Below are 13,588 nucleotides of genomic sequence, written 5' to 3'. Positions count from 1 at the left end.
AGCCTGAGAGTACCAGGCATGTTGTGAACACTCCTGGAATACATGAATGCAGTGACATCTAATGCTGAGCTCACCTATCATAGTCCCAATCACTCCTCCCTTGTTTTCTTACCTTAGTGAGTGCAAATGAGACCCCTCCAGGGCCCCCCCCCCGCCAGAAACTGAGGTGTCCCCTTTGACACTTCCTCCCTCCTCCAGCCCAAGCTAGTTCCTGAGTCTTGCTGATTCTTTTCTCACAGGGTTTTTGTCCAATTTCTCTTTATCCCCAGATATTCTGACAGCTGAATGTTCCACACTTCAGCCAGACAGATCAATACAAGATATGAGCTGGAAAGGCATCTTACTTCAAATGTATCAGGGCTGCTGACCTAACCTCTTGGATGGCATAAGGCCTGAGGTGGTTTGGTGCCAGGTGCCTCCCCAGTCTCAGCTCTGGCCCCTGGTTTCCTTGCATTCCAACCAAGTCATCCTAAACCATCACAGGGTCTAACCTAGTTGGTATGCACAGAATTGTGGAGTTGAACTCAGTACAGTTGGTAAAGGAGCCTGTGACCTCCCACAATCACTCCATAAGACCAGGTCTGTAGGAGGACAACTGTGGTACTGTTGAGCTCCCCTTCCACTGGAGCCTCTTGTGGCAAAACTGGGTCCTGTCACCTCCACTGGATCAGAAAGGTCTTTAGGGCCCTTCCACCAGACTACCTCTACAGCACCGAACCTCATCAGCATATGGCAGCAAGGGCATCCCAGGACACTTGGGCCATAAAACACAACGTGGACAAGCAATTTCATGAATACAAGGGGCCCCCAAAGCTGGAAGCATAGGGCAGAAGGGGAAAGCTAGTTCCAGGCTCCCAGCTTCAAAGAGGTGAGGATGCATGAAAGATTCAGGATGGTCATATTTATATTTTCTTTTTTGCAAGCAATTCATCTTGCTGCCCCCTTTTCCACCAGTCTAGCTGCTACTCCCCACTGCCCCTTGCCCACTGGTCCTCACAGCTGCTAACCAGATCAAGGGCCCATAAACAGACTCTGGACTAAAGCCCCAGTGGAGCCAAGAGGCAGGTAGCGCCCTCCCGTGTTCAAAGAGAAAGAATAAAGTAATTACGTTTTTGCAGCCACTTTGCATTGGAGAACATTGATCTGTCCTTCTGATGTGTTGTTTCCATAGAAGCAGGGCTTAACCTTTTAAGTGAAGATTATAAAGCTACCTAATTCATTTAAAATTAGGCTTCAAGCACCTCAGTACTTAATGCCCAAGTGTTTCTGTGGGACTTGCTATAGCCATTGATCTGACTGCCAGACAGAGTCTTGACTATAGCGTCTGAAGACTCTCATTTCAGTAGCAATCTAATTTGTTTTATTCCTAAAAAATTAACTTCATAAGAAGGTGTAACTTTGGTGGAAGATCAGTAGAGTCTTAATGAATACCATTTAATTAATGAATAGCACTGACTTCACAAACACAGAAAGACTGGCACATAGTAAGACACATGTACGTTCAATTAAAGTAATTTATTGTAGTCTTCCAGAATGGACATAAAGAGCATCTTGGGAGTTGATATCACAACACAATGTTATACACCATTTTCACAACTAGCCTTGCATTGACTTTTTTCTTAAAGAACATAGTAATTTTAAAAAATCAGAATATTTACATATTAATAAAACATATATACAGAAGATTGAGACATTATCCATAGATACAGATTTTTTTTTGCTAAGAAAGCCTATAAAAAGGATTTCTGAACAAAGTCTGAACAGTAGTCACAGTAAGTTAACACGAAAACAATTTTAATTTATAAAATATGATTTTGCGGTTACAGTTTTGATATATATTTCCAATTTGTGAATCCATTGCACATATCTGTGAATTGAATATTCCCTCTCCCTCCTCAAGTATTAAAAATTCCAAGCTGTCACCCAGGCTTGGAAGGAAGTGCTTCTGAAGGTTCATGGTGCATATTTAACAAACCCACAGTTGTGAGTAAATGTTTCTACCTTTATTAGAGACATAGTCATCATAGTTTAATAGAGTGAAAGGTCACTAATTAATCTTTTCTATTCCCTTGAGACATATTTCATTCTGGGAGGCAGAAGACAAATTTTTAAGCATTCGCTGCAGAAAAACAAAAGCCCTGGTTTAGACACAGTAGTTCATCAGACCACTTGATACAACAAAGGGACTGGTTTCAGGAAAGGGATTACTGACTGGAGTGGAAAAGGCTAACTAAAAGATACAATGGAAATCATTTCTCTGACCCTTCCTTTTAGCTTCAAAAAGAAGAAAAATAAAAGACACACATATATGAGATGTAACTGTCTAGTAGACAGATTCCACAAGCCACACCTAAAGCCAGTTTTCTGTCACATTACGGGGATGTTGTGCATTATCTTCAGTTGAGTAGCTGGTCTTGGTGGAATACTGACTTATCCCAGAGTGTCCTTTCTGTCTCTAGGCTTAGTTTTTCAGAGCCCTTGGATAGGGTAGTAAGGACACTTGGGTTCTGTGCCCCACGAGTCACCAAAGGGCTCCCTGGATCAGGGCAACCACTCACCCTCACTCTTCAGTTTCCTCACCTGCAAAGCCAAGGGTGGGACTGTCCTCTACAGGAACTGTTAGCTCCAACAGGTAGATGAAGTAAGTGCTAGGGAAAGGTATCCAACTGTCACATGTTTTAACCATGCTGGGAGCTGGTGGATGTACAAATTTCTTTCATGCCAATATTTGACCTTTGGATCAAGTGCCAAATATTCAAAGAAAAAACGAAATCTGGAGGCAAATATTTCTGTAAAACAGATACTCACATGGGAAGATATCTCTTTCAAATAAATTCAGTGTCTTATGTTGGTTCTATACAAAGTAGAGGGCAAGTGTACCAGGAAGTGTACCAAATATTAAGCATGTACACACTTGTGGCTGGTTACCACACAATTGAAATCCTGGATCACTCAGTTAAAGCCATCTGTTTAAATGGTTGTTATGTATTAAGTAGAACTGGTTACTTTGAGTTTTTCACCTTTGAATTAGTTATTTTGTCTCTGTGTTGACACAATTCATATGAAAGGGTTTTCATTCCTAAAAATTCACACATCACTTGCACTGAATTTAGCTACAAATTTTTGGGGGGTGAGGTACACTGATGTCATAAATGATTTCATCTTATAGGTCAGAGCTATCTTGTCTTCCAGAACAACTTTTTCTTCTGAGCTGAAGAAGGTCTAATTAGTTTTGGTGTTTACAACTGCTCCCTCAGTCCTGGAAAAAAACATTCTCCTTTATACTGCAGCTAGGCAATTTATGTGAAAATAAATATGCTTCAAAACTATGCATATTCACATTAAAGTTATAAATGAATAAAAAGTGGAAGAACTGTTTCTTTACGACAATGAACTTACTGGATCATGTGCTGGACTTTTGAAGGGTAACAAATCAAGTCTAAAAACAATTTTTAAAAATTTTATACCAAATTGGAGGCTTCATTATAAGGGAAGCATATGAAATTATTCTAACATGACAGGTAAACTTCACAGAACACCCACACTTTGCAGGCACGTGAAATTCTACATGGATTTTTGAGGAAATTCAAATGGAAGAGTTACATATGCTAATGACAAGGTCACTAAAATGAGAGCTTAGGCAATGAAACCTGGTTCTGTATTCTCTGTGTTTTCTCGCTTGATGTCAAATATATTACCTATAACAGAGATAAGACAATGAAGGGGGAAAGTCACTTCTCTAAGGGACAGCTGTACATTCTATCACAAGGCCTGAGCCGGTGTTCTGGACAAGTGGGGAATTGACTTTTAGGTGCCTGTGTTGTAGAGTGAAGTTGCCAAGTTTTTAGCCAAGGTCTTAGTTGTGCCTAAATGAGCAATTTAGGAATTAGAAACTTTTAATGATTATATTTTACAGGAAGTCCTATGAATATATATTACTATTAGAGTGTGCCCATTGTCCAGTAACAGAAAAAGGCTAAATGAAGTGTGATTTACCTACAAAATGGAGCATGATGCACCTAACAATGTGTATAAAGATTTGTAACAAAATAGGAGAATGCTTCTTAAGGTAAAATCTCAAATGCTCTGGAAATAAAATTTTATGTATTTGATCTCTATTATATAAACAAAATCAAGATAGAGAAAAGTCTGGGAAAAATGTGTAATGATGGTTGTCTATGGGTGTTGACATTAAATTTTCTTCCTTAGATTTCTTAAAAGTATGTAAATTAATGACAATTTGTGACATAGATTGCTAAGCTCAGATGGACATCACCACTTTTCAAATTCAGAAGTCCCACTTGAAGTTTTAAAATGCACTCTTTCGATTTTACTTTATACTTTTTTTTAAAAACCCCAATTGTTCCCACATCTTGGGGACTTTTTCTTCCTTATCCAGAACTCTCTCCGTATCTGTGCTGCAGCACTGAGGTAAGTGCTTTGGCCTCATGCTAGTCTGAGTGCAGGAATTTATCCAGCAAACCTGAATGCAGTACTGATTCCCAGGAGTTGCTCAAAAGGCTTTAGAACAGGGTGGAGAGGCAATAAATTAAGAAAACACATTTCTTCACTACAGAATCTGTATATATTTTTGTTAAAGCCACACCAATAAAAGGCTGCTTAACTGTAGTAGGCTGAAACAAAAGTCATTCGAGCATCTGACTGTAACCCTTCCCTGGCCACTTCAGATTATAGCAACCCTAAAGAATTTCCTTCTTTTCCTTGCTTCTCCCTAACACACACACAATTGGAAGGATAAAAAAGATCTTAAAAGGATAGTAAAGGCATTCTTGAATCTTTAAAAAGGACCTACTATTGCCAGATCAGGTAAATGAGATAATGAAGGGCCAGAGTCCCTGGGTGTTTTTGTGGTTCTGACCAGTGAGGCTCCATTCTTGAGGATGAAGCTACATTTGCAAGAAGGTGGACTCTACTGCCCAGATGTCGTGTCAGGGCACATGGAAGGAGGGACATTAGCAATAGTGCTGCATTCAAAGAAGCCAACCAGACTGGGGATTTTACTATAGAGAGGCAACCAAGGGACATGCTGGACTATTGAGATTATTTGATTTTATTATGGCAAAATTTGAGCACCACTCTGTGACTTCTCCCTTTTCTAAAGTAATGAACATTTTTATTTATCATGCTCTTTAGTAATTTGTAACAAATCTCTATTAGCAGTCTAATAAAAAAGACCTGCAGGTGTGTTCTACTACTTTCTTCATTATGACCTCACAGCTTTGGGCAAAATTTGAGAGAGTATTTGAATAAATGAGCTTAGACTGCAGCAAACTTTGGGTAGACTGACAATGAACATTCTAACTGTGAAGATTGTGAGACACTGAAATGGAATCCTAAATGGATTAGTACAGCCATCATCTCTTAGGATCTTTAAGAAACATGCGGAGAAAAGCTGGCTTTGGCTTAGGTATAAGAAAGCTCTATGGTGTCATGGCTGAGAGTCGAGAGGCCTGGGTTCCGGCCAGGCCACCAACCAGCTCTTGAGACCTTGGGGAAGTCATTTAGTGTTTCTGGGCCTCAGGCTTTCTTCCCTGTAAAATAAAAGGATTGGATAAAGTAGGGATTGAACAAGGTGGTCTCTCAGTTCCTTCTCATTCTCAGATTCCTTTTGTTTCATGAGGTTGTTCTAGTATCCCTGTGCTCAATTTTCTTGCCTGAAACATCTTGCCTCCATGGTCAGTTAAAAGTGATGGTATTATTTCAAGGAGCATGGTCTTCAGAGAATAAAACAAAAGCCCACTGTGTCATACAGCGGAGGACAAGTGGTACAGATGCCTGCAGAGGGGACACCTGGGGGTATGGGTCACCCTGGGAGACACAATTAGAAAAACATAGTATTCCTGCCAAGGGCCTCTTGAAATGCACAATTTAATTATTATGATTGGTGTTTCCTGTGTCTACTGGGTGTAGGCTGGGCAGGTTGATAGGAATAAGGCTCAAAGGAGTTGTCCTGATATTTAGGGAATGACAGATTGGGAAGGAACAACAGAGATCACATATTTCAATTCTCTTAACTCACAAAAGTGGAAACACAGCCAAACGAGAAATACTTTTATATAATGACTATATATGGGAAGAACTTGATGCATGCAGATCCTTTTACACTGTGTAGCTCATTTCATTTATTTGTCCATTGATCTGTTGCTTAGCTACTCAATGCAGAGGAAGCAATGTTTCGTTTACACAGCTGGGCTTCCCTGCTGTTCTGAAGCTCACTATCATATGCCCATCCTACACTTATGGACTCTGCTTTGGTGGCCATCTTGGGATGATGCTATCAATGAACACATGACCACTGGGAACTCTAAGAGTTCCTATGAACACTAGACACTCTGCTAGTATTTGCTGAATTTAATTAAAATCAGAACACCCCAAATCTAGAGGAAAAAAAAAAACATTGAGTCAATCTTTCTCAGTCTTACAATTTTTGGGAGGTATCTGGATTTTGTGGACAAAATCTTCAGGTACTCTTTTGAGGGCAGTTAATCAAGGTCCTGAGACTAAGTGAGGAAAATAAATTGCTTAATATGTAGCTCACTGATCAGACACCTATCTCCTGGCTCATAGGTATGAAGTGACACACAGGCAGGAGTCCAGAATCAGACTCTTACTTGACAGTCAAATAATATGAAATCAGAATCATATATATGGCTTAAGGCAACTGTGTGCAGCAAAAGCTTCAGTGCAATGTTGTATTTGGCTGATCAGGTTCAAGTGTTAGGAGTGTGCCACTCATGCTGGATAGACTGGTCTATTCAATCAGGCAGTTAAAATCCAGTAGAAACTGGGTGCCCATTAAATAAAGAGCAATTATGGATTACCTCTCAAAGGCCTTTTTAGAGGAGGTGGGAGAAGACAGAACAGGCATGGATTTGGTCACACAAAATGCGTGCTCCCTGTTCCAAAGTGAAATCTCATTTCACGTGAAAGTATGTTTAATGTCCACAAGTTTAGAGAGGTAAAATGTTGTAATACTGCTATTGAGATTTGCATTTCAGAGATTTTCCTGACTACGAAACAGTGAGAAAAATGTAGCTATTCATGCTTTTTATATTCAATATAAAAATTATCTCTGAACTGAGGGTCTTGAGAAACTCCAAATGTTAGGGCCTGGTTCTGTTATGGAAGCAGCTTGCCCAAGCATCTGCATCTCTAATGTTAAAACCATTTTCAATGCAAATATTTTCTTGCACTGTATTTTCCAGCGGGTGATGAAAATGTAAATGTGTTTTACCTGTTGGTGGTAGAGAAACGCCGTCCAGTCTTTCATCACCATCAGTTACCTCTGCTGGTTACAAACATAAAACACAAATCTCATTAGTTTCAGGGAGCACATTCATTTTACTGAATACAGTAATACAATTAAAATAACTCTAGTATACATAACAGTTTTCACCTTTTCCTTTTTCAGCTTCAGTTGGTTCACATTGCAAATTTTAGCATCATTATTTAAATGAAAAATTTCGATGATGATAATGTCATAAGATCAACTTTCCTGTATTAAAAAATTTTTTAAATCTTATTGTATCAACCATTTTTACTTATTTACATGGGCTTCAACATCCAACCAGCATCTGGGGTAGACTGTTTAAACATGTCATTGAAGGCACAAAGGTTAGTGATTCTTGTTAAAAAACCATACTTGCCCTCCCCAGAGCCACTCCTGCTGAGCAGCCTTAGGAAATGCAAAGAGTGAACCTTTCTTTGGAGATGCTGGAAAATTTATACCCTTAAGCTGCCAGTCCAACTTTGGCATCCATTCATTCATGAAGAAATATACATTTCTTCAAAAGATTCTTTACTTCTATGATTTAAAATGCAAACTTGATTTATATCTGATAAATGTTTCTATCTCCTTAGGAGTTTTGTGAAGATATCTCTTTCAGTCAAAAAACCTTCCACTAAATGCAAAGGGGCCCAGAAGTCTCCTGATAACTGAAGGGGACTTTAGTCTCCCATAACATGCTGGAGCAGAGGACAACATTTTATTAGGGCCCCTGGGATCATTTCAGTGGTGCCCTCTACATACCAGGACTAATGGTCCCCACTGGACGTTCCCTGCTTATAGTGCATGGCACCGTGAACCCAGTCAAAAGAAAGCTGCCATTTGCATTATGACGTAATGCTGAGTTTGTGAGAAACAAAACTAATATTGAGTTCTTCTTTTTATTGTTGTTGCATTAAACACAATCAGGGTTTAGATGCAGATAAAAATGTTCCACATTTCCCATCTCTAGTTTGTCCTCTAACATCTTGTCCTCAGATGGGTACATCTGGCATTAGCATGAGACCTGCTAGCCTGCTAGATTCATGGCAAACAGAAAACCCCAAGAAGAGAAAGAGTAGTGAAGACCAGGATGGGCTGGAGTTAGAGTTTAAACAACAATGATGTTGTAGATGAATATTTAATAACAAAAATTGGCAAGTCAAACGAGAATAAATGGCATGATTAAAATCAGTAAACAGGTTCGTAGAAAAAAATAAGACACAAATTCTGGATGTAAGGCTTCAAGTATTCTAAGTTCAGTTCTTTGGATTTTTATTATTTTATATGTTAAAACAATGAATATTAGCTATTTTATATTTAAAAGACAACATTTTCTTCTAATTGGTTTGAGTGAATCTGAATATGTAGATGACCTACGAGGTAGTTCTCTTCTTGCCAAGAATTGTTTTAAAATTCTTTAAAAATAACAATAAATAACAATGAAAATCACCACCATTTGTTAAATGCTTTCGTTTACTGAGCTCTTACATGCATTGTGTCACTGAACCCTTAAGCAGCCCTGTGATGCAGGTCTGTCATTATGCTCATTTTACCACATGAAGAAACAGGGAGGTGAAAAAATTACTCAAGGTAACAGTTAGTAAGTGACAGTGCCAAGGATCTGAACTGGGTTAAATCTGAGCTCTTAATCTCTTTGCTATTAATAGTCCAAACACATCACATGCATCATTATGAGCTAATTTTTTAAAATCTTCAAATTTTAGTTCATTTTGTACTTTAGTAACTTGCACTTTCCATGCATAATTCCTTTTCATTCAGTTACAACAAAAATCAGTTTGAAGTATAAATTCTCTTCCCTTTGTAATTCAGTTATCCTTTCTTTTTATAAATAGGCCTATACAATTATTTTCTTTTCTCAGAGCAGAACACAAACAACCCAAGTTTATGTAAATTATTATATATAAATTAGTATATGCTAGCTGCATGAACAGGGACAAAGTGTCATGGATGAAGGACATCACTGTGTTACCTAAACTTAATTGTAACATCTGTCTGTATCAACAAGTTCACACTCTCTTCCCTGGTGACAATCAAGTTGTAAAATCTGGAAAAGATAGAGCAAGTCCAATAAAAATTTAATAGCAGTGACAGCTTTACTCTTGGATCTAACACAAATAATAAATTGTGATTTCAGCTCTGAGGAAAGTAATCTAATGAAAATGATAAAAATCCACACCAGGAAAGGAATCATTCCAGTTATAGAAAAAAATGATTACATGTGATGAGAGCCCCAAATGAATTTCTATTTGGATTTGCATAACGACCTTTCAAATCCGTGTGGGGCACTTCTTTTTCCAGAGGCAGGGCAGACTTCCCTAAGCGGATAGTTGATTAGCTTGCCCAGTCAGAGTCTGCACCTAATTCCAGGAATTGAGCCAAATATGATAAATAAGGTTGAAATTGTGGAATATCTATGAGACACTGTTTGTATTATCGTTTAGATGGAAAATAATCAAGACAGAGCACATGAGAGCAAGTAACATTATTGATCGAGGCCTCTTGTCCCTTGTAAGAAATCCAAGTGGCTCTAGTTTTGATTGCTGGGATTCCACTTTTGTGCTGCTTGAGAAGGGCGTGTAGCAGCACTTCACAGACTGGCAGACAAACTCTGTTTGGCAGGCCAGGGCTGATGTGCTATTATTTCAGCCTGGTTTGGTCTGTATGTCAGGGGTGGTTTTGTCTTACTATCACCTTCCACTTCTCAGTTACTGATAGAACCTGCTCTAAACATGTCATCAATTTCTAGGCAGATCATCTAAACTTGGTGCTCAAAAACTAAAATGTCTTAAGTCAAATATTCTGATGCCTACTAAACAGGAGTGGACGATCTTCCAAGCTTCCAAGAGAAGGATTGGAAGGACCAGGGAGCAGGCTACAGTATAGATTCTACTCTGTGTGTCTAGCGGGGTGAGGAGTGAGCACTGGAAATGTGAATTATTAATAGAAATTCTGTGATAGTTAAGAAATGTGTTCACTGGTCGGTTTGTGGGAGGTGAGAAGGGGAATGTGGAGGCACAGCCCTATTGTGTGCAGTCATGTTTGCTGGTGGGAAGAGAGACCAGAACTAATCATTGGTCTTAGCATCTGACTAATGGGGGGGAAAAAAGGTCTGATTAGGTTGAACACACACAGCCTGGCAAAGGCATCAGAAGAATGAAATTGAAACTGAACTTCCTGCTGTTATCCTGTGGTGCAGCAATGCTCCTGCTCAGTCCCTGGGAACAGCCTTCCCCAATATCTCCCTACTTTTTGTGACTTCTACCTTCAAAGTTTTCTTTTAAAAATTTCAAGTCCTTTAGGGACTTTCAATCACTCTCTTCAGTGAGAGGCACTGAACACAAAGCCCTGTCCTTCCTTTCTCAGGTGGTCTCTGCAGCACTTCAGTTAGTAACCTCAACATCCCATCATACACAGCTCCTTCCCCTCAAGCTCCCAGAGAGCTTCAAGTATCTCTCATTGCTGCATCTGCTCTGACCTGTGAAGCAGGAAGGGGATGGCCACTTCCACAGGGAGCTTCTGGCTGCCTCAGGCTAGCTCAAAGATGGCAACACAGTTGGAACCAGGGCATGGGAGAAGCAAAGGTGGTTGGGTGGTTGGTTCTTGGCTGGTACATTGTCCCCTTGCCAGATCTCTGGGCCTACTGATCTTGAATTTAGGTCTCTACATTAGGATACACTTTAGATTTCTCTCAAACTAGAATGTTATATTGTATATCATACATGTATGTAGTATTTTGGGGGTCAAAAACTTCCTCCTTGCAAATCAATAGGAAATGGAAGTTCTTAGTCAAGATGTCCAAAGTAGCATGGAGGCAACACAAGCCAACTTAGTAGGTCCTGGTGCGGGCGACACTGGGGCTTAACACTTGTGTTGAGACGTTCAACATGACATCATCAGTGCTAGGCTGGTGTTACCCACCTGGTAAACCTTATGGGCAACTTACTTGTCCTTCAACTGCAAAAAATGTTTTGTTTAGTTTTTTCCTTTTCCCTCCCAACTCAACCCTTCCAGGAGCCTGAAACCTAGGTGGGGCTAATGTAATAAGAGGGGGGTTTTGTGAAGGAATTCAGGGAGGAAGCAGAGGACCTTTAAGAGTCACGCTAGCAGGAGGTTAACTGCCCCAGGTATTTTCCAGTTAATCTACCCTGAGTGAACTGGCAGCCCTGGTATGAGACTTCGAACCTTTGGGGAAACAAAGGAGAAAAGAGGAAAGTGGGAATGGAGAATAAGGAAGAAGGACAGGGGCTCAGGAATGATCACCAAGTGTCACCAGTAGTCCTGAGGAGGGACGTCATTACCCCATAGTTCTGAAGGGAATGGGATAAGCATTTGAATCCCAAGAAGACTGGTGAAGTGTTCTACAGGTTTCAAATGATCTCAACTCAAGTAAACAACAAGGTTTCTGAAACTATTGACATTTTCATTGATTCATTCAACAAATAGTTCTTGAGAGTTGGCCTATCTTACATACCACGTATCACTTGTGACACAATATGATTCAGTTGCTGTCCCTGCTCTTGAGAGTTCATGGTCCAGTGGAGGAAATAGGAATGTAACTACTCAGGTGGCAGAAGGTGGAAGTTCTAGGGCCTTCCAGAAAGGTTGCAAGAGGGAACCTTTGAGAAGCTTAGGAAAGGGGAGGCATTTCCCAGACAGCTGGATGCATGACAGGGTGAGAGGCCAGCCTCCTTTCAGGAAGCAGGAGAAGACCAGGGTGGCTGGCAGAGCCCGAGGGAGGAGGTCAAGGCTGACTGGGAAGGGTTCACCTGAAAAGGATCTGTGAGAGGCTGTTAAGGGTTGCGTGCCCCCCAGAGTTCATGCGTTAGAGACTTAATCCCCAATGCCATAGTGCTGGGAGGCAGAATTTAAGCTGGGGTGTGATTAGGTTCTGCCCTCACCAATGGATAAATGCTATTGTTCTCAGAGTGGGTTCAATACCGCAGAAGTAAGCTCCTTATAAAAGCATGAGTTTGGTCCCTTTTATTCCCTCTCTCTCATCCTCTCTTCACCCTTTGGCCATGAGATGATGGAGGAGGAAGGCCCTCGCAGCTGTGGTTCCTTAGTTTTGGACTTCCAGCCTCCAGGACTGTGTGCCAATACACTTCTGTTCATTATAAATCAATTACTCAGCTTGTGGTATTTTGCTGCAGGAGCACAAAATGGACTAAGACAGAGACAGAATCTCATGTGTCTTCCAGAGATCATTTTCATATCCAAAGTCCACCTCCTAAACTGACTCATACTTGAGTCACAGGGGTTCCAAAGTTCAGACGCCATGGTGATTGATCTGGATTTTTTTCATCTTCTTTAATTAATTGACAAATTAAAATTTGTATATATTTATGATGTACATGATTATCTGAGATTGTGGAGTGGTTAAATTGAGCTAATTAATAGTATTGCCTCACATACTTTGTGGTAAAAATCTTTAAAGTCTACTCTCCTAATTTTCAAGTGCATTATTAACAATTAACACTGTTAGTTGCCATGTGTCAGAATAGAGTCCCTGATCTTATTCCTCCTGACATCTTGTATGCTTTAACCAGCATCCCTCAGTGCCCCCAAACCCCCTGGTGACCACCATTCTCTTCTTAACTTTGGTGGGTTCTACTTTCTTAGATTCCATAGTGGGATCATGAGTATTTGCTTTCTGTGCCTGGTTTACTTAGCGTAATACCCTCCAGGCCTGCCCATGCGGATGCAAATGGAACTACTGAGACTTCCTTTATAAAGCTGAGTAGTACTCTGTTGTGAATATTCCACATTTCTAAAAAAAAATCCACCGATCTATTGGTAGACACTTATGTTGATTCCATATTTTAGCTACTGGGGAAAATGTGTCAGTGAATACAGGGGCGCAGAGAACTCTTCAACCATACTTCCATTGGTTTTGATATAACCTGGAAGTGGGTTTGCTGGATAATATGGTAGTTCTGTTTCTATCTTTTTGAGGACCCTCCAGATCATTTTTCAAAATAGATGTACTAATTTATAAGAAATTTTTAAAAAGCCCTAGAGATCTGGGGCCTCCTAGAGACAAGTATTCTTTTAAGGAGAAAAACTGACCTCAAGAGATTTCCCATTGGTACAATGGCCCACTGTCACTCTGGGGAGCCTGAGATTTCAAATAACCAAATCTAAATCATCACAATCCAACTGGTGTTCACTTTTCCTGGAAGAATAACCCCCAAATTCCCAAGCCCAAGTCCAGATTTTAAAAAACATAGACATTCCTTCCTCCTTGATGTGATGATTCTTATTTTTGGTTAGTTAAAAAAA

At 40.0% G+C, this 13,588-nt stretch overlaps 1 protein-coding gene across 6 annotated transcripts in view; it reads right to left on the bottom strand.

Moving 5' to 3' along the window:
* Nucleotides 1–1,484: 1,484 nt before the first annotated feature.
* BEND7 (BEN domain containing 7) overlaps nt 1,485–13,588 on the bottom strand; it is an 80,749-nt gene continuing 68,645 nt past the window's right edge. For 3 of the 6 annotated variants that reach the window (XM_079107215.1, XM_079107214.1, XM_079107216.1), the window contains 2 exons: nt 7,256–7,309; nt 1,485–5,552 (listed from right to left, as the gene is read on the bottom strand). In XM_079107215.1, coding sequence (XP_078963341.1) covers nt 5,539–5,552; nt 7,256–7,309 — 68 coding nt within the window. In that variant the 3' untranslated portion in view covers nt 1,485–5,538. Of the gene's footprint in view, nt 5,553–7,255; nt 7,310–9,278; nt 9,354–13,588 lie in introns of those variants that run through there. The other 3 variants (XM_079107212.1, XM_079107213.1, XR_013758333.1) reach the window with 3 other exon arrangements.

Source organism: Sciurus vulgaris, assembly GCF_902686455.1.
Source record: "Sciurus vulgaris genome assembly, chromosome: 12".
NCBI lineage: Eukaryota > Metazoa > Chordata > Mammalia > Rodentia > Sciuridae > Sciurus > Sciurus vulgaris.
The sequence above is the reverse complement of the archived record's forward strand: the minus strand, read 5'-3'. Positions and strand labels throughout refer to the sequence as shown.